Genomic DNA, 26,323 nt, shown 5'->3' with positions numbered 1-26,323 from the left:
CCAGACATTAAGCAAGTTAATGGTACGGGGAAAGTAAAGAAAAATTCTCTTGAAATGACGTCTTGTATGATACATTTTCGTTGCAAAGTTTACTACAGTATATATTTCCACAGTATAAATGTCTTCCTTTGTTGTCACAGTCAAGGAAGCTTTGACTGTTTGTTTACCTGGCATCAATTGAAAAAAAAACTTTATAACAAGGCGGACAAAGGAGGTTGAAGCGGTACGGCGAATACTAACGACGAAAAATAAAAGAATGCTTTTGGACTATGGCAGTTTCCACCAATATACAGCTGACGTTTTGGTAAAACTTTGTTTATCAAACCACAATCATTCAAATTGCCGGCATTAGTTGGTGGACGAGATCTAACGGTGTGCTTTGTGAGGAGTAGGCGACCTATCGTCAGCACCCTGAACAAATTCCAAATTCCTGTCCTGACTTCTACTTCCTGCAATAGACGGCCTACTCATTGTGAAGGACAGCATGGAATCGCTAACGTCCAACAATGAATGCTGGCAGATGGAAGGCCTGTTTAACGTACTTTCGAGGTACGGCACACACATTGATGAATCACCATGCCTGTTTAGCACCAGCATGACAGTTTATAGCCGGGTTGGGATTTGAGCCCAGGCTAGGCCGCTTCGAGAGGAGTGTGCTTAGAGGCGAGTGTGTAGGCCATCCTGTCAGACCTCCTGGGTTCATGATGCACATACTGTGTGGATTTGCCTATTTTCTACTCATGTAAAAGAAGGATGATTTAACGACAGACGCGCTCTTTATTGTGAGGCAGTTGCAGGAGAAGTACATGGAGAAGAGGAAGAAGTTGTTTCTTGGGTTTGTTGATCTGGAGAAAGCATTCGATAGGGTTCCACGCAAAGTAGTGACATGGGCATTGAGGAAGTTAGAAGTGGAGGAATGTTTGATCAGAGTAGTGATGGCAATGTACAAAAGAGCGCGCACAGCTGTAAGGACGAAGGACGGGCACAGTGGTGAGTTTGAGGTGAAGGTGGGAGTGCATCAGGGGTCGGTACTAAGTCCACTACTATTTGTAGCTGTGATGGAGGTGCTGGCTCAGAACGTAAAGGAGGGTTTACCGTGGGAGTTGTTGTATGCAGATGATCTGGTGTTGATTGCGGAAAGTATGGATGGACTGAAGGAAAAGATGAACAAGTGCAAGGAATGTATGGAGACAAAAGTTCTGAAGGTGAATATAGGAAAGACGAAGGTGATGGCAAGTGGTAAAGCATGTGGTGAGGTGGAAAGAACTGGGAAGTGGCCCTGTGCTGTGTGTACGAAGGGTGTCGGAGTGAACTCCATTCAATGTACAATGTGCGCTGAGTGGGTTCATCAAAAATGTAGTGGTCTGAGAGGGCCATTAACCAGTGTGGCAGCTACATTCAAATGTAAGGTGTGCACAGAGGGAGCTGCAGATGGAGGAAATGTTGATTTGGATCTTGGAGATGGCGTGAAGCTGGAAGGTGTGAAAACATTTTGCTACCTCGGAGACATGCTGAATGGAGAAGGTGGATCAGACTCGGCAACGGTTGCTCGAGTAAGATGTGCATGGAAGAAGTTTTGGGAACTGAGTGGCGTGCTGACGAGGAGGGGAGTGTCGCTGAAGCTGAAGGGAAAGGTGTATGCTGCATGTGTGAGAAGTGTTGTGATTTATGGGAGCGAGACATGGGTAATGAACGTGGAGCAGCAATGAAGGCTGGAAAGGGTGGAAATGCGAATGGTTCAGTGGATGTGTGGAGTATCGTTGAGAGAGAGGAAGACAAATGATGAATTGCAAAAGATGATGGGAATAGAGCCTGTGATTGATGCTGTGAAGAGGAACAGGTTGAGATGGTTTGATCATGTGTTGAGGAAGGATGAAAGTGACTGGTTGAGAAGAGTGATGGAAATGAATGTCGAAGGAAGTAGAGGACGGGGAAGACCGAGAAAGACTTGGCTAAAGATGGTGGAAGAAGAAATGCGGGCAAGGCGGTTAACAAGGAGAGATGCAGAAAATAGGGCAAAATGGAGAGGATTGTCATGGGGACCGCAAGGCTAACCCCCGCTCTTGCAGGGAAAATGGCCTTAAAATGCATGTTGTTGTTGTTGTTGTAAAAGAAGGATGATTTCTACTAATGTGATGATTGCCTGAGATGCCAATATATATCTGCTCACAGATGGAATATTGCCTAGCCTTTTATAGAATTCCTTATCATCTGTATCGGCAGCCTGGTGTTGGCTTAGCGGTTAGGGTGCCGGCTTGGGATCATAGGATCCTGGGTTCGAATCCCGGTCAATCGCTGAATTAACGCCAGGGGGGTTGACCCAGCCTGCCATCCTTCCGAGGTCGGCAAATTGAGGACCAGTTCACTGGTAATTCCCTGTGTGTCGCAAGAGGCGACTAACAGGGTTGGCGACAGGAAGGGCATCCGGCCGTAAAACATTGCTTCAAAAAAGGGGACCACGGTGCCCAAAAAAGGGGACCACGGTGCCCAAAAAAGGCCAACCCCTGCTCTGCGGGGGAAAATGGCTTCTAAAGGTGGTTTTTATCATCTGTATAGGGAGCTACAAAAAGCTGTAAACTTGTCCAAGTATTTCACTGATCTATTCATGCCACCTGTATGATATTAATTTACTTAGCAGGTTGTGTAATTTTAGCTGACCTTCTTCACGGTGTGATAACTTCACCGTTATGGGATATGCATGCATCGCTTATTGTTTATCGTCAATGAGGTTTTCCACAATATTTATGATCAGAAATAATGAACAAAACCAAAAGATCAATTTATCCATCAAGAAATAACTGATTCCAGATTCATTTGATACTTTTCAGCCAACAGGTGTCAAATGAAGATTGTGTAAGAGGATGTTATTTCGGGTAAGAGGATAATACTCACTCGGAGATGTCGGAGAACCCCCGCTACCTTCTGAAGAAGGAGTCAGAGGTGGCTTGGTGTCGGCGGCTGAAAGGGGCACGGGCCGAGGCATTGGAGGTGGTGGGGGTGGAGGCAACATTCCAGCTGCCAAGAAGGGACTTGTGGGTACCTTACTCATCCCGGGTGCTGCGACACCACCTGCACCATTAGGCTGTTGTGAGACAATGATCGGTGATTAGAATCCACACCAGACTCAGTACTTTTTCAATTTTGGGTGAGTATTTGCATGAAGGAAGTCAAATGTAATTGGGTCAAGGGTTGTAACCATTGTGGGTTGGATATAACTTAATCGGGTGAGATTTGTGGCGGAGTGGTGGAACAGGAAGAGTGGAGGTAAGGTGGAGGTATAACTCAAATTTGTGATATTTTGAGATTTCCACATGGAGAACCCAGACACGGCCCCGTGGGAGCCTTCTCCGCGATCCCACTGGTTAATTCGTTTTGTTTCACTCAATGAAGTTACATTTTCGGCATATTCCATATCTTTTCTTCACTCCATATAATTGGCCGAACAGTAGGAAAAGTTAAGTTTAATGCTTTGGCAATATCACATTTTCTTGTGTATATATGGAAAAGGAGGAAGCACACACAGCCTTGTTTAAATCAAATATGCTTAGTTATAACAATTGCTAATTTCTTTAAATTTTCAGATTTCACTCCAGATTTCACCACTTATTTAGTCAATGTGCTCTGTTCCTCAAATCCATAGACAGATTTCAATTATATACTTTAATTCGTCCGTTAGAGTGTATCATGGTTCCAAGGAAAGACATTTTTGAGCAGGCCGAAAGAAAATGGCAGCTTAAGACCCTGCGAGGTGAAAGCGGGCTGATCAAAGGTATGGCTTTTTTGGTTTTTCATGATGATCACCCCATTATTTATCTTCAAAATGGGTGTTTAAATTGACTGAATTACCCTGTTTTCATTCATGCACTCCCTTTGGAATTCCCTACGTAAGCATGCAAATATTTGGGCTGCTAGGTTTCATGGTTTTGGAGTTATGGAGGAGACACACACTACCATTTATTATTATAGAGAAGATAGATAACCATTTGCAAAACAATAGTACCTGAGAAAGTGCAATTGAAGATCTGGGTGGAAGAAGTACTTAAGACACATTCTTGGGCAAAGTGAGTTAGAACCAGGAACTCCATCTACAATATGGTAACAATGCAAGTCTAATAATTTTGCATAGTGTTATTTTGTGAGTTAGGTACTATTTCCACTTGGGTCTTCAAATGGACATTCAACATCATCGTTAAACAGTCGGAAAAGCTCTGGTATAGCAGGTGTGGAGTAATTTGGTGTAGATATCAGATGGATCAGAAACTAGTACAAAATCAATCCATGGATCATAATCATAACACTGGTGGGATCAATAGGAAAATCAAATAGCAAATATAAAATCAGAAATACATTAGGAACAAAATGATATTCCCCACATTATGAATTGTATCCCCACCTTCAGATAGCAACATTAAAGTACCACGACCTCCCCTTCCCCCCTCTGTCCCACCCCATCCTCCCTCCCAAGAAAAGTGTGGACTAACACCTTCCCATCACCATCACAAAAGGTAGAGGAGAGCAACATCCAAATTGAGTATGTCTTTAAAATCTCTCCCTTATCTATATTAACTATCAGCACAAACACATGGTCGAATGTTGAGCTGTGCTGCTATAACATGGATTTGACACAGGATATAGATGAACAGATTTTTCTGTATACTGCATCTGCCTTTCTTTGTGTGTTCTCTTTTTCTTCCAAGGAGCATGGTTTCCATAGAGAAAATGAGAATGGAATTCCACCAGGAAGGTTATATAGTGACAGTATCTGGCCCAAAAGATGGACAATAACTGCAGCCAAACATTACCAGCTCATGCTCACACGCAGAAACAGGTCCCAGTAAAAACAATCGATAATAATCGTCCATTCATACAGCACTGATCTGATTCTGGCCTTGACAGGTCAGACTTGTCTAAATGCTTCTAGAAGCCTCGTTCAATTAAACAGATATGAATGCTCCAACTTTCCTCATGGTTGCCACTCATGCCATGACAATCTCCAGAGCAGTGTAGCTCATTTTACAATAATAATTTTAACCGTTTTGTAAATTTAACCGTTATTTCTCTTCTCGTCTCAAAATGAGGTGCGCTTCTTGTGTTATTATCACAATCGAGTAAGGAGAAGAGTTATCAGTTATCTTAATAATAGAGTAGAGATTTGACCTTCAACATATGTAAAGATGTTCGGTCCTTGTGATATGTTCATTGTTCTTAAAGTCCATAACATAAAGCTCTTTGGCTAATTGTATAATGGGTAATTTACCCCGCGCATGAAGCAAAATGTGTTCACTCTGTCTGTCTGTCTGTCTGTCTGTCTACATACGCCAGTCTATAATCGAGGAATTTCTTAATTCCAATCGAATTCTATATTTTGAACACTGTAAGAACACAAATCGGAACACGAATTGGAACACAAACCTGCAGTTTAGCATTACTTTGGCTCTGAATTTGGCAAATTGTACGTAATCTCAGCCCAAACACGCATGCACACAGAGGAGTCCGGTAAAAAATTTTTGTCTATCTTCCTTTTTTGTCTGGCAGTCAAACAAAATTGAAAATCATTCCAAACAGGAAACTTTTTGTTTTTAGGGACGTCATAAAGACATAAAGGACACAAACAACAGTTACGAATAACTAATTTAACATGTTAAATAAGGTGGTGTAAAAGACGGTGCATCAATGGCTGAAAACTTCCAAATAAAGTTGAAATTTTTCCTACAGCCTTTAAAATCTTTTTCATTTCAATTTAATTAGATACTTGAACACTGGGAACACAAATCGCCTTGTTGGCACTTCCAAAAACCTCCAGTTTAGCAGTACTTTGACAAAATATTATGCCATTTTACGCCATCACAACCAATCAAATTTGTTGCTCGCGCTCTCAGGGTTGGGGAATATCGAGATGCAGAATAAATCACGGCTCTGTATCGAGAGCTACAAAACGCAAAGCGAAAAGTCGAAAAGACCCTTCCCATGTGCTTCTTCTCAAGACTGCAGGGTAAGGTGTTCTATGAACTCGCCAGCTTCAAATGAAAAATGTTCAGTATATGGAACAAATGGCCAAAAAAGGACTAGAGGGCATCTTGCCCCATATTTACCAACAGATGAATTATTTCCCCACCTTAATGGATAGCTAGGCTGTAATTGCACCACAGCTAAGTGAACTAAGAGGACAACAAGCTAAGATAATTCATTGAAAAATCTTAAAGGTCGATAAGTATTCATGTAATTCTCATTGTAAAATGACCAATGCAGTAACTGCTCAAAAATGAAGATGAAGTTGGTTCTTTAAATTTTACCGACGTAACTCTATTCCCATTGAGCGAGGTTTGAGAAACCACTGAGTGAGGTTAGAGGTTAGAGAAACCCATCACTGGAATCAGCATTACATATGCCAATTCTGGTTTTGTTCTGGTCATTATTTTATTACTTGCAAAATCGAACATTTTTCAAGTATATTGGTCGGGTGCGTTTGTGGTTCTGTCTGTCTGTCTGTTTGTTTGTTCGTCACCGGCCTACAGGTCACAATTTTCAACCGATCTTCACGAAACTGCACCAAATGGTAGAGTTGGTCAAAAGCATGAAGCCTATTGTTTTTGGGGTCAAAAGGTCAAAAGGTCAACATAGGCCAAAGGTCACAAACTTTGCTAAATTTCTAAAATACTCAATTTTCATCCGATTGACTTGAAATTTGAAGAAGACTTGCATATCTGGTCACTGAATTCAACCACCAAGTATCTTTGAGGTCAACATAGGCCAAAAGGTCAACATAGGCCAAATTTCTAAAATCCTCAATTTTCATCCGATGACTTGAAATTGGAAGAGAACTTGCATATCTGGTCATTGAATTCAACCACCAAGTATTTTTGAGGTCAACATAGGCCAAAAGGTCAACATAGGCCAAATTTTTAAAATCCTCAATTTTCATCCAATTGACTTGAAATTTGAAGAGGACTTGCATATCTGGTCACTGAATTCAACCACCAAGTATTTTGAGGTCAACATAGGGCAAAAGGTCAACATAGGGCAAGTTTCAAAAATCCTCAATTTTTATCCGATTGACTTGAAAATTGAACAGCATTTGCACATTGAGTAACTAAATATGGAAACTAACTATTTTTGAGGTCAAAAGGTCAAAGGTCAACTCAAGGTCAACCTTCCAAAATCATCATTTTTCATCTGAAAAATGAAAAAAAATTCATCTCACTTTTCTTCCTATTGACCCGAGCTTTGATGAAGATTGTCAATTTTAATCTTGATGAAATGGACAACTTGCTGTGTCAATGGAATTTTTTTCTTGAGGGGGGGGGGGGGGGATTTTGCTAGTATCGTGCTCCACATGACGTCTTCTTGTTTATTTATTTTTGCTACTTCTTCAATTTTGCAATGGCATGCTTGGAGCTAAGTGACATCTCATAAATAAATCATTTCGGGTCTTGATACTATAGAACTTAACTTCTCGGTTTCCTTTTTGCAGAGCCTTTTTGCTTTTTGCTTCATGAACTGCAATTACTGATATGATTTGCAGACATACAGTATATATATATATATATATATATATATATATATATATATATATATATATATACATACATACTAGCAGAAGTACCCGGCATTGCCGGGCGGGGGAGGGGAGGGGGGAGGGAAGGGGAGGAGAACGGGGGGGAGGGGAGAAGAGGGGGGGAGGGGAGAAGAGGGGGATGGGAGGGGGAGAGGGGAGAAGAGGGGGAGGGGGAGAGGAGAGAAGAGGGGGAGGGGGAGGGGGAGAGGGGAGAAGAGGGGGGGATGGGGAGGGATGGGAGGGGGAGGGGGAGGGGGGAGGGGGAGGGGGAGGGGAGAGGGGAGGGGGGAGTGGAGGGGGGAGGGGGGATGGGAGGGGGAGGGGGAGGGGGGAGGGGGAGGGGAGGGGGAGGGGGGAGGGGGAGGGGAGGGGGGGAGGGGGAGGGGAGGGGGGGAGGGGGGAGTCAAGTCGGAAGTCATTGTCGTCAATTGAATGTCGCATTTATTTTTTATTCCCTGTCAAATGGCATTGGTCCCGCATTCCGAACCCGGAAGTCGGATGTCATTGTCGTCAAATAAATGTTTCACTCTCTGTCACATGCCGTTGGTCCCATGTTAATCGGATGAAGTTGAAAAATTAACGTGACGAAGTTTCTCTGGGACGTACTGATTCCGAATATGAAGTTGAAAAATTAATGTTCTGAAATACGCTGATGACGTCATAATTTTAAAACGCGAAATTTTTTTAAATTTTAAGGTGTGCTGTAGTTGCTCTGAGACGTCCTGATTCCGAATATGCCTTTGGTTTTGCTCTGCGATGAGTAGTTCTCGAGTTATAAGAGGACAAAGAAACAAACATACTTTACTGCTTTATATATATATATATATGTATGTATATATATATTAGGGTGGTCCTCAAATGTAAACATTAACTTTTCTAAAGTGCTTTTCCATTTTTTTATTACACCTGTAGAGAAAACAAATTGGGTAAAATTTCATTTCATTTTGAAAACTTTTACCACTGTCACATGGCCCCTGCTAATCTGCTAATCAGCACTATACAGAAATTATTTCGGTTTGTTTCAGTTATGATGGCAAGTGCAAGTACTTCAAGAAGAGCAACCAGAAAAAAGAACCATGTGTGGCTGATAGGCTGCCATATTGAAAAACTACCAGAAACTCGGCTCCCATCTTGGCAAGAGATTCTGCAGCGATACTTTAAGCTGCTGTGATGAGAAATTGGACATAAGCTGAGATGGACATAAGCTGAGATGCTGAGAAATTGGACATAAGCAGTGCCGCAACAACTGTTGTTCGTGAGACATTATGCATCTGGGAGAAAGCACGGATCCCCACTGCAGATGAGCGGAATATCATTGCAAAACTAGAGAGAAAAGTAGAACAATACAGATCCATCCTGAAAGGAAAGAGCCGGCGATCTGTCCCTCAGATAAAGAAAGAAGAGCAGTTTCAAACCGGTCTACGTGACTTATTTGACATTGCTCATGTTGATGTCCTTGATCTGATCAAAATACCAGAGGACCGTGAATTCCTTAAGGCACAATGGGAGCCAGGTCGACGGGGCTTTATGGTTGGTGTTGACAAGGTGCTAGCAGGAAAAGAGGAGCGGACACATCAACGCGACAAGGTGTTGACTGAAAGAGAGCAGCATGAAAAAGAGAAGCAAGCAGCCCGAGAGGAGACTCTTGAGCTAGCATCATCAACAGACAGCAGTGCTGAAGCCAGTGATCATGACGACTCTGCTGTTCTATCTGCTTCAAAGAGGTAGAGCCGAAAGCGTGCAAGTAGCATTGTTACACCGGACCTAACAGCAGCTCTCGACCGCACCAAGGTTAGCGATCGATCAGCTGTTCACATCTTGTCAGCAGCAGCCTCTGCTCTGGGACACGACCCTTCAGAGTTGGCCATCAACCGCACATCGATCAGGAAATCCAGGCGGATCCAACGGAAGACAATTGCAGGTGACATCCAGGCATCCTATGCTCCAAACACAAGTCTGGTGGTTCATTGGGATGGCAAGCTCCTTCCAGACGATGGGACTAAAAAAGTTGATCGCCTTCCTGTCATTGTCATTGACCGACAAGGAACTGGAAAGCTTCTGGGTGTGCCAAAGCTGCCAGCAGGAACTGGACTAGCAACAGCTGCTGCTGTTATGCAATGCCTCGAAGAATGGCATTTGCAAGACATGGTGGCAGGTATGAGCTTTGACACGACAGCCAGCAACACTGGTTCAGCACTTGGTGCATGCACTATTTTGCAGCAAAAGCTTGGACGATCACTATTACATTTTGCATGCCGGTATCACATTCTGGAACTAGTGGTAGAGGCAGCAATGGCAGCATTCAAACCATTTATTGGTCCATCGAAAGGACCTGAGATAGCCGTCTTCAAGCGTTTCCAGTCAAACTGGAATTCCATTGACCAAAGCAAGTTTAAGCCAATGATGCCTGATGACCTGGACTCTGTAGTTTCAGGTGTATTTTTAAGTTGCAAAGAAGATGCCATTTCATTCTGCATCCAGAAACTGGAATCGGGCCAACTACGAGATGACTACCGTGAACTTCTTGAGTTGACTATTATTCTGTTTGGTGAGCATCCTCCGAGAGGATTCAGGTTCATGCAGCCAGGAGCCATACATCGGGCAAGATGGATGGCCCGTGTGATTTGTGGAATCAAGATCTACTTGTTCCGTGATCAGTTTCGACTGACCCCAAAGGAACTCACTGGCATAAAGCGTTTTACAGCATTTGTTGGAGCAGTGTATACCAAAGCTTGGTTCAGCGCTCCATCTGCCATTGGTGCTCCCGCTGGAGACCTAGCTCTCTTAAAAGCACTCATTTTCTATCCTGATTCAGTGATTGCCGAAGCCACCAGCAAAAAGCTTTCCAATCACTTGTGGTACCTCAGCGAAGAACTGGCAGGACTTGCTCTGTTTGATGATGGTGTTGAGCTTGATGTCAAGGGAATGATAGTAGCTGCTCTTAAAGAAGAATGCCAAGAGAATCCTTAACCACGGGTACATGTGGATCTTACAGCAAAAGAAGCCATCGCTGCCAAGACTGTTGCAGATTTTGTTACTTCTGCCTCACTGCGAATTTTTACTGCATTCAAAGTCAATACTGACTTCCTAGAAAAGGACCCTGGTGAGTGGGCCGATGACCCATCATTTCAGTCATCACAGCAAGGGTTGCGCGGTATTGCCACTGTCAACGACTTTGCAGAACGTGGTGTAGCATTAATACAGGACTACAATCAAGTCTTGACAAAGGATGAACAGCAGCGCCAGTACCTGTTGCAAGTTGTTGAGTGGCATCGCCATCAGTTCCCTGAAGCAAAGAAGATAAGGAGGAAATAATTTACCACAGAACTTATTAATGAGGAATCAATGGTCTGGAGGACTCTTACGCTGTGTGTTTATGATGATTGTCATACATTCCTACTGATTTGGGATTACATCTGAGTGTTAGTTTATTAAAAACAATTTTGTGTATCGATACTGAAACATTGTAATTTTCAACCCATGTGTGACAGTAGTAAATAAAGTCGTATAGAAACCATCTTTGGCAGATTTCATTTTTTCACAATAAGGAACAATTTTAGCAACAAGCACCTGAAAAATGTCCAATTTTATTTTTTGGTGTACATTTGAGGACCACCCTAATAATATATATATATATATATATATATATATATATATATATATATATATATATATATACACAGACGGCATTTAATATGGAATATTTTTTTTTTCTTGACTTTCTAATGACTTGACTAATATGGTTTACTTTCTGAACTCAGTATATCAATCTGGTGAGTTTCTTTTACCCTTCGGTGATGTCTTTGTTGAAAGAACCATGTCACTGATTGTCTTTCGCAGCAAGAAGTCAATAACAGGATTATATCACAGGTGGCGTGACAAAATGTAAGGACAGATACATTTGACGATTGGCATCACAATCGGGTATATAAGGGTTGTTGCGTTCTGTATTAGAGGAAAACAACTGCTGCATGTCTACAAAAGTTATTGCCGCTTCCTCTGGAGATGGTCCGTCAACTTGACAATGCTGTTTGTCATGGAGTGGTGGCTTTACGAAATTCTGGCATGAAACAGCGTGCTATTGCTCGGCAGTATGGCATCACTCAACGTCAGGTGTCAAAGATCCTGAAACGAAATGCTCAGAGGGGTGTCCCTACTCCAATACCGAGGCCAGGACGTCCACGCAGAACCACAAGGAGAGATGATCGCCAGCTGCACCGGTTAGTCTGCAATGGCCGTACCAAGTCAGCTAATCGGCTTAGGGCTGAGTGGCAGCAACTGACAAATGTGCCTGTATCCAGAAGGCTAGTCAACCAACGACTGGTTCAAGCAGGCTATCATGCCAGGCGTCCCCTGAGAAAGCCATGCCTGACCAGACAACACAGCCAGCACCGATTGCAGTAGGCCAGAGAGCACCGTCAATGGCAGCCAGGACACTGGAATCACGTGACCTTCGTGAGTCTAGATTTCTGGTCTATCGTCAAGATGGCCGCGTCCGAGTGCGCAGACAAGTGCATGAAGCCCACAACGAAGATTGTATAGTGCCAAGAGTCCAAGCTGGAGGTGGTGGGGTGACCGTTTGGGCTGCTTTTCATGCAAGGGGGAAAACTGACCTGGTTGTTCTGAATGGAAACCTGAACCAGTTCAAGTACAGGGCCATTCTGGAAGAAACATTGCTTCCATTTGCTCGTGCAGCCTTTCGAGGAAACTTTGTCTTCCAAGATGACAATGCACGGCCTCACCGTGCTCGCATGATCCAACACTTTCTTGCTGACCATGGTGTCGACTGTAGAGCATATGGAGTGGCCTGCCATGTCCCCGGATATGAATCCAATAGAGAACTTGTGGGCAGAATTAACGTGTCAAATCGACAACTTGGGCCAGCAGCCTGCCTCTGTGCGTGAATTGCAGCAGACTATTTATTGTCACTGCATGGCAAGCGATTCCTGTCCAAACCTTGGCAAATCTCGTGAACAGCATGCCTCGACGTGTACGTGCTCTCCTGAATGCTCGTGGAGGTTACACGAAGTACTGAACTGTAATTTTACTGTCCGTAATCCCAGTCGTAATTTAACTTTTGTTTTTGTTGGAAAAAAAATTGGCTAATGTGCAAAATAAAGAGATACTTCTGGAAAACGTACAGAAGTTTAACACAGTACTGTCCGTGAATTGAGTTCGATATCAGTTTACATCACTTTCAAGGATCAATTTATTTGCTTCGAAATGTCAAATGTGGTTTTTGTTTCTTTTAAAGGTCACATTAACAAAATCTAGAATAATTTCTGTAGTGAAATCGTATCCGTACTGAACCCGGGTGGGGATGCTCGCTGCTCGCTGTCATTGTTGTCACCGCTAGGGGCGTGACTATAAGACCCGTTGCTGTGTCAGTGCTCCGAGACTTCTCCCTTGTGACATGTTACATCGGTAGCCTCGTTTATGGTACGCCTTTATAGAATAACTAGCTTGCTTGCATTGACTGATATGAATGGCTTTATGAGATGTCGCATCGTATGCTTATTGTGTATTTCTACTTACAGGAATGATGTGATGATCTAAATGCAATTAAACCAAACCGTTGGACTAAAGTTGTGTGGACCTGAATGGTTTTCCACAACACTTAATTGCATTTAAGATCTGCTGACATGGCTGGCAACAAGACGTTGACGGTGTCCATTTTCAGCGCCGACCCACAAGCCACGGACGGAGGCTTGCAACTCAAGCACTGGCTCCGACAACTGGAGCATCTCTTTGACGAGCCTGAGACCGCTCCGACGCCTGCCGCGAAGCTGGCGATATTACACTCAAAAATCGACTACCGGGTCTACCACGCGGTCGCTCAATGCACGACGTATGATCTTACCATCGCGGAGCTCAAGCGGCTTTACATAAAAGAAAAAAGCCCTGTGTATGCGCGTTATTTGCTGCAGACGCGACGGCAGCAGCCCAACGAGCCTATGGATCATTACGCCCAGGAGCTCTGGCAGCTCATGCTGGACAGCGTCAAGGAGCCACGGACTCCCGAGCAAGCTAAAGATGATCGACTTTTAGATGCCTTCATAGCTGGGGTCTCCTCCCAGGAACTACGTCTCAAACTCTTGGAGAAGACCGACCTGACCTTCGCTACGGCGGTTGAGCAAGCGACGGTGTATACCGAAGCGCGGATGCAATCGAACGCCTATGATCGCACGCGCCTTTTGGCGGGCACCTCACTACACGCCCGGCCGGAGAGTACCACTGACGAGGACGTGGATCCGCCTGCTGAACTCCGGGATGCTCCGGAGGATGACCCTACCCTGACAGCTGCCGTTACGACCAGCAGACCCAAGGCCTTGCGCGGGGCCGCATGTTTTTTTTGTGGAGGGCCTCGTCATGCCCGAGTCGTGTGTCCGGCACATGACGCTATTTGCCATTTGTGCTCGCTAAAGGGACATTACGCGAAAGTGTGCAAGAAATCGGCACGCGGCTCGCGGCCCTTCGACTCGCGCAGCCGCGGCCGCGCGGGCGCAGCAACCTTGAACGGGCTCGTAGCAGAACCCACGAGCCCAGCACCTTACCCGACTTCGAAGGGGAGGGCCGCTCTCTGCGGCCCGCTGGGCGCTCAGACGACCTTGATTGGCGCCACCGGACAGCCACCACCGTCTCATTCTCCATCGGGGACAAAGGCCGCGTCCTTGGCCAAACCACGGGCCACACATCACCAAGCCCCTCGTACTCCTCGAGTCGCCCACGAGCTAACGGCGGCCCCCGCCCCGTCAAAAGAGTTAAGGCAACTTTCGAATACTACGGAAGCCTTTGTAAAATGTAAAAAGGCAATTTCGAATACTACGGAAGCCTCTTGTCAAAGCGACCAAAAATGTAAAAAGGCAATTTCGGATACTACGGAAGCCTTTATCTGCCAGGAGTGTCAAAAGGCAATGTCAAATACTACGGAGGCCTTTTCTCGTCGGATTTTGAATCGCGAAACACCGGAATGCTGGGGAAAGCCCTCTGATGACGATAATGGGATCCCCATGGCCAACACAGCCTCCGGCCACGCTCGCAAAACTGCTGCTGGTGTAGGATCCACCCGCGAGGCTGGACCGACCCATTCGGGGGGCTCAGTCCCGCACCCAGCTGCCTCGTCTGGCCTGGCTCAAGCCCTTATTCCCCTTATGGTTGAGGGCCATTGTGTTCAGGCCTTGGTGGATACCGGATCTACGGATAGTTTTATCGACCAACGACTTGTGCTCAGGCATGGATGGCGGATCGGGCGGTCTACGAGACGGATCTTCATGGCTTCCCAGGGACTGCGGCTCAGCACGAAAGGGGAATGCCGATTGAAACTCGTGCTAAAGGGACGGGTTTTCCCTGATGTACACCTTATGGTTTTACCCGCATTATGTGCTGATATTCTGCTAGGACACGATTTTCTTAAGCTGCATGGACGTCTGGTAATGGAGTTCGGTGGGCCTGACACTCTTGTTGTGGGGCCGGACGACGCGCTAACGGTGTGCGCCCTAGCGCAAATGGACGTCCGGCCGCTTTCGCTGTTCCCCAATCTAACCTCCGACTGTACCCCCGTCGCGGTAAAATCGCGACGCTACTCTCGCGCGGACATGCAATTCATTGCGGACGAAACGGCTCAGCTCTTGAAGGACGGCATCATAGAACCTAGCAGGTCGCCGTGGCGCGCTCAGGTCTTAGTGGTGCGCAGCGAGGCCCATCGCAAACGCATGGTAATCGACTATTCCCAAACGATTAACCGCTTTACACAGCTGGATGCCTACCCCCTTCCGGGGATGGACGCGCTAGTGCAACAGGTATCCCAGTATTCGGTCTATAGTACTCTCGATCTCCGTAGTGCGTACCACCAGATCCCTATCTCTAGGGCGGATCGTATCTATACCGCTTTCGAGTCGGGGCAGCGGTTGTACCAATTTACACGATTGCCCTTTGGGGTGACGAACGGGGTCGCTTGTTTCCAGAGGGCCATGGATGACCTCGTTGCGCGGGAGCACTTAACCGATGTTTTCGTCTACCTCGATAACCTTACGGTTTGTGGATATGACCAAGGGCACCATGACGCTAATCTGAAGCGCTTCCTTGAGGTCGCGCAACGGTATCACTTAACTATGAACGAGGATAAGTGCCGATACTCCCTACGCACCATAGATCTTCTGGGGTACACCGTGACCCATGGCTCTGTCTCTCCGGATAAGGAACGTCTGCGACCTTTGCTCGACATGGCCCCTCCCTGCGATCGGGCGTCCCTGAAACGCGACCTTGGGCTGTTCGCCCATTACTCCAAATGGGTGCAAAATTTCTCCGCGAAACTTCGCCCCCTTGTGGCCTGCGACACTTTTCCCCTGAGTTCGGCCGCATTGACGGCCTTTGAAGGTCTTAAGACCGACATCGCCCGAGCCGCCGTAGCGACCATCGACGAGAGCGGCTCGTTCGTCCTCGAAAGTGACGCCTCGGATCAGGCCATCGCGGCGACCCTCTCCCAAGGGGGACGTCCCGTGGCTTTCTTTTCACGGACTCTTACCTCCGCTGAGCGGAGGCACTCGTCCGTTGAAAAGGAAGCGTATGCGATCGTCGAGTCTATTCGGCGATGGCACCCGTACCTACTCGGGCGGAGCTTCCAAATCATCACGGACCAGCAAAGCGTTGCGTTCATGTACGACACCTTACACGCCCAACGCATTAAGAACGAGAAAATCACTCGCTGGCGTATCGAACTCGCCGACTTCTGTTACACCATCAAATATCGCCCAGGGAAGGATAACCAGGCCGCCGATGCCTTATCACGCCCGACTACATGTGCTGGTATCACCTCGTTGGAGGGCCTACGGGTGCTGCATGCTACTGCGGGCCATCCCGGCGTAACGCGTTTCGCTCATTTCGTGCGGAGTGGGAATCTCCCTTACTCGATTGACGATATCCGCCGTATCTGTCGCGACTGCGCTATCTGCGCGGAAATCAAACCGCGTTTCTATAACCCTCCTATGGGGACTCTGGTGAAGGCTACACGCCCGTGGGAACGCTTGGCGATGGATTTCAAGGGCCCTTTGCCGGTGTCGAGCGGCTCTCGCTATCTGCTCACTATCGTTGATGAGTACTCACGATTCCCCTTTGCTTATATGTGCGCGGACATGACTGCTGCCACGGTGATGCGATGCTTACAGAACTTGTTCTCAATGTTCGGTTACCCGGCCTATGTCCATACCGACCGGGGTGCAGTCTTCTTGTCTCAGGAGGTGCGCGGCTATCTGCTCCAAAACAACATTGCGTCTAGTTACACCACGCCGTACAGACCCCAGGCTAATGGGCAGATCGAACGCTTCAACGGGATTATCTGGAGGGCCATCATGCTCCATCTCCGGACCCACGGCCGGGGCCTCGATAAATGGGCTTGGTCGCTACCTGCGGCGTTGAACTCAATCCGGGCACTCCTGAGTACGGCAACTAACCAAACTCCCCACGAGCGACTTTTCCACCACCCCAGGAGCTCGGGGTGTATACGGTCTTTGCCCAGTTGGCTCGCTGGGCCCGGGCCGGCCTACCTTAAACGGGCGGTTCGCGCGAGCAAGTACGACCCCCTTGTGGACAAAGTGCAGATTCTCCAGGCTAATCCTGAGCATGCTCGTGTGATGACGTCTGATGGTCGTGAGACTACTGTCTCCGTTCGTCATCTTGCCCCTTGCGGGGTCGACGACCTTAGTAGGGAATCGGACGAACCGGTCGAACCCATCTATGAGACTATGGCCTCTCCCGACGCTCCCATCGCCGACAGTCCACCGACCCTCCCCCCGTCGAGACTGCCCGGGTCCGACGACTTGGCGTTACCCCCTTCATCACCCGGCCCTGTTGACGCCTCTGACACCGGGGATACAGGGTTACGAGACGCCGTACCCGGGGAGTTTCGAACGCGTGCTGGCAGAGAAATTCGCCGCCCGGCCCGCTACGGTTGGGCCGACTGATACTCCGCGCCCTATTCATGCTGACGCTCACTCGCTTTTAGCCACGCGGCCGTATAATTCTGACGGGGGGGGGGGGGGGTGAATGTAGTGAAATCGTATCCGTACTGAACCCGGGTGGGGATGCTCGCTGCTCGCTGTCATTGTTGTCACCGCTAGGGGCGTGACTATAAGACCCGTTGCTGTGTCAGTGCTCCGAGACTTCTCCCTTGTGACATGTTACATCGGTAGCCTCGTTTATGGTACGCCTTTATAGAATAACTAGCTTGCTTGCATTGACTGATATGAATGGCTTTATGAGATGTCGCATCGTATGCTTATTGTGTATTTCTACTTACAGGAATGATGTGATGATCTAAATGCAATTAAACCAAACCGTTGGACTAAAGTTGTGTGGACCTGAATGGTTTTCCACAACAATTTCAACATAATTCCAATGAACTTTTGGTTCTAAGTCATCTTGAAAAGTAAGTTCACCCCCACAAAAAAAACATTCCATATTAAATGCCAAGTCTGTATATATATATCCTACTATTATGTATTATTATGTATGGGGCTGTACCACATGCACCTTGTAATGAAAAATATGTTGATTCTTACACAAACAATCTTGTCCATCTAAATTCAAAATTCTTATATATATAAAATAAAGAGCTATTGGGCTGTCCATATGTTACACAATATATGAGAGGATGGGTGAGTGGATGGACTAGTGCTACTGAAAATTGTGGTAGGGCGAGGAATGTCTGACAAGGAATATTGTGAGGGGTCTTTGGTCCAGCGTTGTGTTGCATCACTCGAAGGAGGAGTGTAGGTATCTAAAATTGCCGAAAGATGTGTTACGTAATATATGGATGGCCCATATAAAGAAACCCAAATGGCAGCCTGGATTCTGCCACAGTCTGAGCATTAATCTCATGAGAGTCATAGTTTATAAATTAGAATGCATCGACTTATTATGTCTCCTATCTCAGTGTTCTTTTCTACATATGTACAAGCTTAAACTTCATGAGGCTTAAGCACCACAGAAATATTTCCTCTGTTCTCTACTTCAGCTTTCAGTAAGCAAGGCCTATATAAAGTCATGCTTGAATGCACTCCGGGTGCCCAGTGGACTTTGGAAGTTTTCTGATTAGCATAAAAACTTCCTTCAATAAAAAAAACTCGTGATTCCCCCTCCCTCTTTTCCATGATGAAGCATTACTGTTTTGTTGTTTGCATAAAGATTAATGGATTATTGTTTTATAATAAAGATAATAATAAAAATTAAACAATAAAGATCATTTGTTTGCATTTCCTGCTCTTTAAGTGTTCCGTCTCTCTCCAACCTTTCATGGCCGAATGATTTCTTTCAGCCCTTCTCTTGTTAACCCTCCAATGTCCAGGTTCTGCTCGCCGTCCCTCCTTCGTCACTCTTTAATTTCGCCCGTGGAATCGCTTTCCTATTTGTGTGCAATCACACACTTCCCCTAAAGGTGTGGGGGCTCTCCCACGTTGTTCATAACCACTTCGTCCTCTGCCTTTTAGCTGTTCCATGAATCTCAGCTCTTCATAAAAGGGTTTTTCAGAGCTTCTTCGGATGCGATGATATTGTTACGAATTTGGGTAGTGAGATATGTAGAGCAGAGTGTATCTGAGTAGGTAACATGCTTCGACTGTCGCGATAGGGATTCTACCTGTAATAAGTCATGTGTAGGCGTTTTGTCGGCTAAGATGTATGATTGTGAATCTACCAGGAGATTTGTGTGTTAAGTAGTGTAGGGAATAATGAGTAGAGCCCTTGTATGTCTCACCTGGTAGTCAAACCTTTGTCCCTTATGGCACCGCAGACCACATAGACACTAGTTAGAACCTTTAGTACAACATTAATGACGCCCTTCCCCCCCTGACATGACTATGGAAGAAATCAGGCCAGAACACCGCCACAATTGGCTGCCACCATTTACACCTCCGAGAGGCCTATCCACCTCGCCTAGCACGTGCTGTGACCAGGGAGTAGGGGACGGGAGTGAGAGTGGCGCAGTGGGCGTACCCCTGGACGAGCCGGCGAGTCGGGGGAGGCTCTGATTGGCAGTACAGTCCCGGTGCGATCCCAAGCAGTTGAGACTCGGCGTGTGGAGTTGCGCAGAGGGCAGTTCAGTTGAGCGCAGAGAGCCCAAGCGGAGTTGGCAGTTCGCAGTGCGCAGTTCGCAGTTCGAGAGTTGAGCCCGAGCAATTGGATTCCTGGCAGCGCAGTTCAGAGACCCCGACCCGAGTTGGGCTGAGGTGTAGCCCGAGTGGAGCTCGCTGTCCTGCTGTGGGAGCTCGTGGTGCTTTGGAGCTTGGTGCACGGACCTCGTGTGCAGCGGCGAGGGCGTTGGCTTGGGCCTAGCGGGGCGTGCGAGGCGGATGGAGGATTCTTCCAGGCCGGGAATTGAAGACGACAAGACAGCTAAGACCGAGCTCCGCGTACCCAATTACATAACGGACGTTTTTATTTTCGTATTCATCTCCCTCGTCTCATGTGTGAAATCTGTTGTGTGTGGGATCCCAATTTAGCTACCTTATTTTATTATCAGTGTGTGTTTTCACTGTCTTTGCTTTTCCTGAATAAACCCTTGCATTATTTTTGTACATATATCTGATCGCAGTTTACCAGGTGGTTGATTTCAATAGTTAAGGCTGCGGGGACTTGCGCCACTTCCCTCCATTCTGCGCGCTTAGGTGTTTTAGATTTTGGAATCCGCCATTGAGTTTCCGCCTCAGAGTTAAAGCCTTCGTAATCGACAATCCGCGACCGCCAGATATTAATTTCGGCGGTTGCGCGACAATATGTTTGTTATTATACGCGACTTCCAATGAATTATCCAATACAAAATAGATAATTTCTTTCCCCTCTTTGGGCTGAGGCTCCCACACTTTCGGGTCAATTTTGAGGGGGCGGTGGAATTATATTGCTATTGAGTTACTGTAAACTGATTTCTGAGATCTCCATTTATTATAAAGTATTCTGCACCATGTTTCGTTCTTTACAACCATCTACAGACAGCACACTACCTTTTCAAATTCCATCATCATTTCCTTTTTGTGACAATTTCTGCACAGCAACCATCTGTATCCATTCTCTCTCCTCTCTGAAATTATTATTTAGTTATTTGCCGTCTTCAAGCCTGGTCTGCAATACTTCACAAGGTGTACTTGTAAATTGTATCTGCTATCTCAAAATCCGTATGTGCGGTTTGAACTTCAGTGCAGTGTAACCAAGTGTACAAATACCCTCATATGAGCCTTGGTAAAGGCAGACAGAAAACCCAACCACATTTCATTCATGGATAAACAAATGCACCAAACTCTTGCATTTCTTTGCTTCAGATCAGCTTTGAGAAAGGTAACGTCATATACAGTACATTCTGCATGACAAACCACTCTCGTAGATTTCCCACCAATTCCACCCCACCTGCGCCACGGCCTCGGTGCAGACTAAGGAGACGAAGTCCTTGATGGTGTCCTGTGGCGCATGGTGCGGCGTGTAGCGGATGGCTGGATGTGAGAAGTATGGCGGCCCAGGGCTTTGCTGCATCAGCGACGATGTGACGAAGTGAAGAGATGGCGAAGGAGGGTGTGGGCTCACTGTGGGAGAGACACAGAGTGACGTATATAAGCCTATTAGATGCTCCATTAACTATGATAGATCCAGAGATTTATTAGTACTTACACTAGAACCATTTTGTTTCCCCGTTTGTGTTTCTTTTTCTGTTTTGAGGTTCAATCTGGAATTTCCAAGTGTCCGATGCTATTTTATCAGCAGCTTGCTTGTCTCATAGTGATGAGAAAATTGATCATGTTCAAAAAGAGGCGAAAAAACCCCAAGAATTTTCTACAAGTAGAAATAAGCTGATTTTCCAGACAATCACAGAAGCATAAGGCTGTTGCAGAAAAAAGATGCAATGAATAATAGTACTGCATAGCTTGAAAAAATAAGGTGGGAGGACAAGCATAACATGTCAAAAAGGTCGGAAACAAAGTAGAATGATACATACACCCACTCAGTCTTGTAAGTCTTTGAGGAATAGCAGGCTGAGGTGGCGTGACACTGTTTCTGGTTAGCTGCCCACTTGGCTTTGCCTGTAGTTTGTATTTGGCTTTATATACACCCAAAGGTGCGGACACAATCCCAAATGATTTCAGCCACCCTCTTACATCATTCGCTGCCCATCCTACATGGTCTCTATTAATCATCGAATTAATTAACGCCTAATAAACAATTTACAACAAGAAAAAGAGCAATCAGAGATTGCAAACCCTCACCAGGATGTATTTTCAGTGGTTTTAAAGGCTTTTGTGTTAAAACAAATATGGCGGCCTAACCACGTGACCAATGACGTCATCATTTATTTTTTTTCTCCACCAGTTTATGCCGACATGGCGCTGAAGAACTTTCATCTTGATTGGATGAAGTTTTGTACTTGTCCAATTATGACGTCATAATGGAGGCACCTATGACATTATCATTAACATATTTTATTCCCCATGGAGAGTTCTTTACAATGAGCCATCTCAATTTTTTCTATTCAGCGCTTTCGGAGATATAGAGGTGCAAATTTTTTCGGTTTTTCCAAGATGGCGGCCGAACCACGTGACTTATGACGTCATAAATATCATTAAAAATTATTCAGGTGGAGTTGCACCTATGGTGAAAATTTCCTGTCAATCGGACCAACGGTTGCAGAGAAAATCATATTTCTTCTGTGCGGACAAACAGACAGACAGACAAACAGACAGACAAACAGGCAGACAAACGGACTCAAATGCAATACCCACTTCTCTGGCGAGGGTAATAAGGTTGCAGAGAATTTGGCTTTACAACAGAGAAAACCATAATTTGAGTGAGCATTAGTAGCATACAGAGGTAGGCACAATTAGTGAAAAAAAGGAAAAATCGCAAAATGTTTGATGCAATTAAAATAAAAGCAAATCGCCAGCTCTTCAATCCGCCCAAAATAATTCCACGGCGAGGAATACTCGAGGTGACCTTTTAACGATCCGCTCTTGCGCGCACAGACGGGTGCTGTTAATCTCGAGAAACGGCATTCAATGCATCCACGTTCGCCCACAGGATTATTAAAATGGCAGTGTAGAGTAATCAGGGTGTGTGTGCGGACCGCAGAACGGCACACAGATAGCAAGACTTCCTGCCTCGCAGGGACGTGTGCTTTCCACGGAAGCAAACGCCGCACTGCCACACCCTGGTGTTTCCTCTGTCAGCATTGTCAGTCAGGCTGGTCAAATGGCAACCAGGATTTTCAGAAACCCTCGACTGGTCAAAGAATTGTGATAATGTTTTCAATCCTGGGATGTGGTAAAGAGGTGAGGAAATGACAAGCTTTCTGCCTATCTGCAATGTAATGGACCCGGAGGCAATGTGCACGGGACTTCTTAACGCTGTACTACAAAAAAAAACAAGAAAAAGAGCAATCAGGGGTTGCAAACCCTCGCCAGGATGTGTTTTCAGTGGTTTTTAAGACTTTTGTGTTAAAACAAATATGACAACCGAACCACGTGACCGATGTAGTCATCATTAATTTTTTTTCTCCACCAATTTATCCCTAGATTATGCTCAAGAAATTTCATCTTGATCGGATGAAGTTTTGTATTTGTCTAATTATGACGTCATAATCGAGGCACCTATAATATCATCGTTAATATGTGTTATTCCCCGTGGAGAGGTCTTTACAATGAGCCATGTCTCAAGTTTTTCTAATCAGCTCTTTCGGAGATATAGAGGTGCAAAGTTTTTCGGTTTTTCTAATATGGCGGCCGAACAACGTGAGCTATGACGTCATAATTAACAGTAAAAATTCTACAGGTGGAGTTGGACATATGGTGAAAGTTTCCTGTCAATTGGACCAACGGTTGCAGAGAAAATCATATTTATTCTGTGCGGACAAACAGACAAACAGACAAACGGACTCAAATGCAATACCCTCTCCTCAGGCGAGGGTAACAACTCAAACAACATGTTGAGTTTATTTTTTCTGGTTTAACTCCCCCCAAGTTTTTGGCCAGTCCTTCCAAAAAGCATTTCAAAATGATCACTTTCAAACCCCTTTGGATCCATAAAACTGGTATGGGCAACATTAAAACAAAAACAAACAGAGGCACACAAGTAAACGTTGTGGAGAGAACATTACAGAAGAGGACATGTGGTTACATTTTCATATATAATGAAAACTTAATAAAAACTATAAATAACCAAGAATGTCTCTCGACTTACAAGGTATAACTTTGGCTTGTTCTCATACAAAGCAGCTGCTGTATAATCACAGCCCGGGCTTATAGTCCCTGTCCATGCAACTCTGGAGCAACGCCAAATCAATGTCTCCAATGCCTTCTTTACAAGCCTCGGCTCATGTCAGTCTGCTGGACATTTCCACTTTTTGTCAATGGAACAGGTCCTAACGGGACGCAGAGATTACGCCTGCCCGAGATGTTTATCCTTCCCCTCCCACAAGCCCGTGTCGCACCCCGTGGCGTGGTTATGACGGCCCGGTGGTGCTGGGTGAATCGGGGCGATGACGCTTGAGGAGACGCCGGGCTGAAGCTTGGCTTCTCGTGCTTCTTTATCGCCTGCGAGCTCAGGTCTGGTGGCCAGGGAGTGACGAGAATGACGCAGATGCGTTAACCCTCAAGGATGTGAGAGTCAGTCGCTGCTTTTCGTGTACAAAATGCTCATCAGACAACTGACCGTGGTAAAGCTACAAAAATGCGTCAATAGAAGTTGTACAACAACGTGGATAAAGAAACGATCATTATTAAAGAAAAGCTTGCTCAAATTTTCATCAGAAATGTTGTTCTTGTGAGATGTCATAATACAAGCATGTTTGAGTATAAAAGGTTTGCAGTCCAATTGTGTGTAGAGAAAGGATATAAAACACATTGGTATTCACCATATGACATAGAAAGCACAATTATGGCAACTTATGTTTGGTAACTCACAGGTTTTCAGAAGAACATCGGCTTTTACCAGAAATCAAATATGTCTACAGCAGGTAATGAAGTTCCCATAGTGCTGTCTGTGTACAAGTTAAAGTAGTAAAGCATGAACATAAACTCAGTTGCCATGACATTGCCAAAATTAGGCATGGTCTGTTTGTCAGGGGGTAAAAAACTTTTGTGTTGTTTTTGTATTTATATTCTAAGCTCTTTGCTTTGGAAGCCTGGAGAGAGGAGGAACCACCTTTCGAGACCCTTTTCCCCCGCAGAGTGGGGGCTGGCCTTTTTCGGGCACCGTGTTCCCCTTTTTGAAGCAACGTTTTACAGCCGGATGCCCTTCCTGCCACCAACCCTGTTAGTCACCTCTTGCGGCACACAGGGAATTACCAGTGAACTGGTCCTCAATTTGCCGACCTCCAAAGGATGACAGGCTGAGTCAACCCCCCTGGTGTTAATTCAACGGCATGACAGGGGCTTCAACTCAGGATCCGAGGATCCCAAGCCGGCACCCTAACCGCTAAGCCAACACCAGGCTCCCTGGAGAGAGGAGGGAACATGGATATTTCGAAAGGGCAACTTGTAACATCTTACTGTCTGTTATCAAATCAAAACACCCTTGAACGTGTGGATGGATCACCACGTGCCTGGGATTGGACAGGCCTTCATTAACTTTGAGAAGTTTAAGTAATTCTAGACCGACCAGCTCATGTATTCTCGAAATAAAACCCTGGTGAGGTTGTTCAGACAGCAAGTCGAATTTTTCTCCCATGAATGCGTTGTACTTGTTATTGTTTCACAAATCATTCATCCACACTAATAATAGCTGCACTCTGATTGATTTAGCCATTTTTTTTCAAAATACACCATCGGGCCTTTGACAGTGACGTGCAGGTGCAAATGGAAAGGAGAAACTTAATGTCCACTCCAACGGACATTGTAAGAAGGCATCGGTGTGCATTTGATGAATTACAAGGACATTAAGAGACAATGGAAAGATACAGAGTTCCAGCACCCTGATCCATATATTCAGAAGGGAATGCCAGACATGTCATATAATCCAAAACAAGAGGCGATAACTCAGAAATGAACACGTTAGCATCATAGTATCTTTAACTCAACTCTGACTTGCACACTTGCTGACCGTCGTTGCTGGGCAGGGGGGGAGGGGAGGGGGGAGGGAAGTGGAGGAGGGAGAGGGGGGGGAGAAGGGAAAGGGGGGAAGGGGAGGGGAGGGAGGGAGGGAAGGGGAGGGGGGAAGGGGAGGGGAAGAGGGGAAGGGGGGAGAGGGGGAGGGAGGGGGCGAAGGGAGGGGAGGAGGGGGGAGAGGAGGGAAGGGGAGGGAGAGGGGAGGGGAGGGAGGGGGAAAGGAGGGGAAGAGGGGGGAGAGGGGGGGGAAGGAGGTGGAGGAGGGGGGAGAAGGGAAGGGGAGGGGAGGTGGAGGGGGAGGGGAGGGGGAGGGGGGAAGAGGGGGAGGGAGGCAGGAGAGGAAGGGGGTTCATATATATGCTGGTGGGTAAATGTGGCATTCATCACGTTTCTGAGTTAAGTGTGATCCCAATCAGGAAGAAGAAGAAGCCATACTACCAACTTCGTACACCTCCGGAATGGTTTGATTTATTTGTATTCAAATGTCTGGTGATTGTTTTGCATTTATTTATGCGAATGTGTACTTGTATATAACTGTCATTAATTTTAAAAAGCTTAGGCACGATCGAGCGATTTTTTTTTAACTCCAAAAAAACGATTTTTTTTTTCAATATATATATACAGTATATATATTATATATTTTGCCTAAAACACTCCCAGGCACTGACTGATGAACCTCTGAAAGTTTGACGAA

The 26,323-nt window shown here is 45.9% G+C and overlaps 1 protein-coding gene and 1 long non-coding RNA gene across 10 annotated transcripts in view; one reads left to right on the top strand and one right to left on the bottom strand.

Annotated features, from left to right (window-relative positions):
• The window catches only part of LOC137410673 (uncharacterized), an 80,337-nt gene extending 75,849 nt beyond the window's left edge, over positions 1–4,488 (top strand). The window contains exon 3 of the long non-coding RNA XR_013621640.1: positions 4,466–4,488. This is a non-coding gene — a long non-coding RNA (uncharacterized LOC137410673). The remainder of the gene's footprint in view (positions 1–4,465) is intronic.
• The window catches only part of LOC137440265 (nuclear factor 1), a 409,428-nt gene that overhangs the window by 183,089 nt on the left and 200,016 nt on the right, over positions 1–26,323 (bottom strand). For 5 of the 9 annotated variants that reach the window (XM_068136582.2, XM_068136589.2, XM_068136569.2 and 2 more), the window contains 3 exons: positions 24,015–24,131; positions 20,948–21,120; positions 2,893–3,082 (listed from right to left, as the gene is read on the bottom strand). In XM_068136582.2, the coding sequence (XP_067992683.1) occupies positions 2,893–3,082; positions 20,948–21,120; positions 24,015–24,131 (480 nt within the window). Of the gene's footprint in view, positions 1–2,892; positions 3,083–20,947; positions 21,121–24,014; positions 24,132–26,323 lie in introns of those variants that run through there. The other 4 variants (XM_068136603.2, XM_068136608.2, XM_068136615.2 and 1 more) reach the window with 3 other exon arrangements.

Source organism: Myxine glutinosa, chromosome 1, assembly GCF_964187855.1.
Source record: "Myxine glutinosa chromosome 1, kmMyxGlut1.1, whole genome shotgun sequence".
Taxonomy (NCBI): domain Eukaryota; kingdom Metazoa; phylum Chordata; class Myxini; order Myxiniformes; family Myxinidae; genus Myxine; species Myxine glutinosa.
This window is presented reverse-complemented; position numbering and strand designations above follow the sequence as displayed.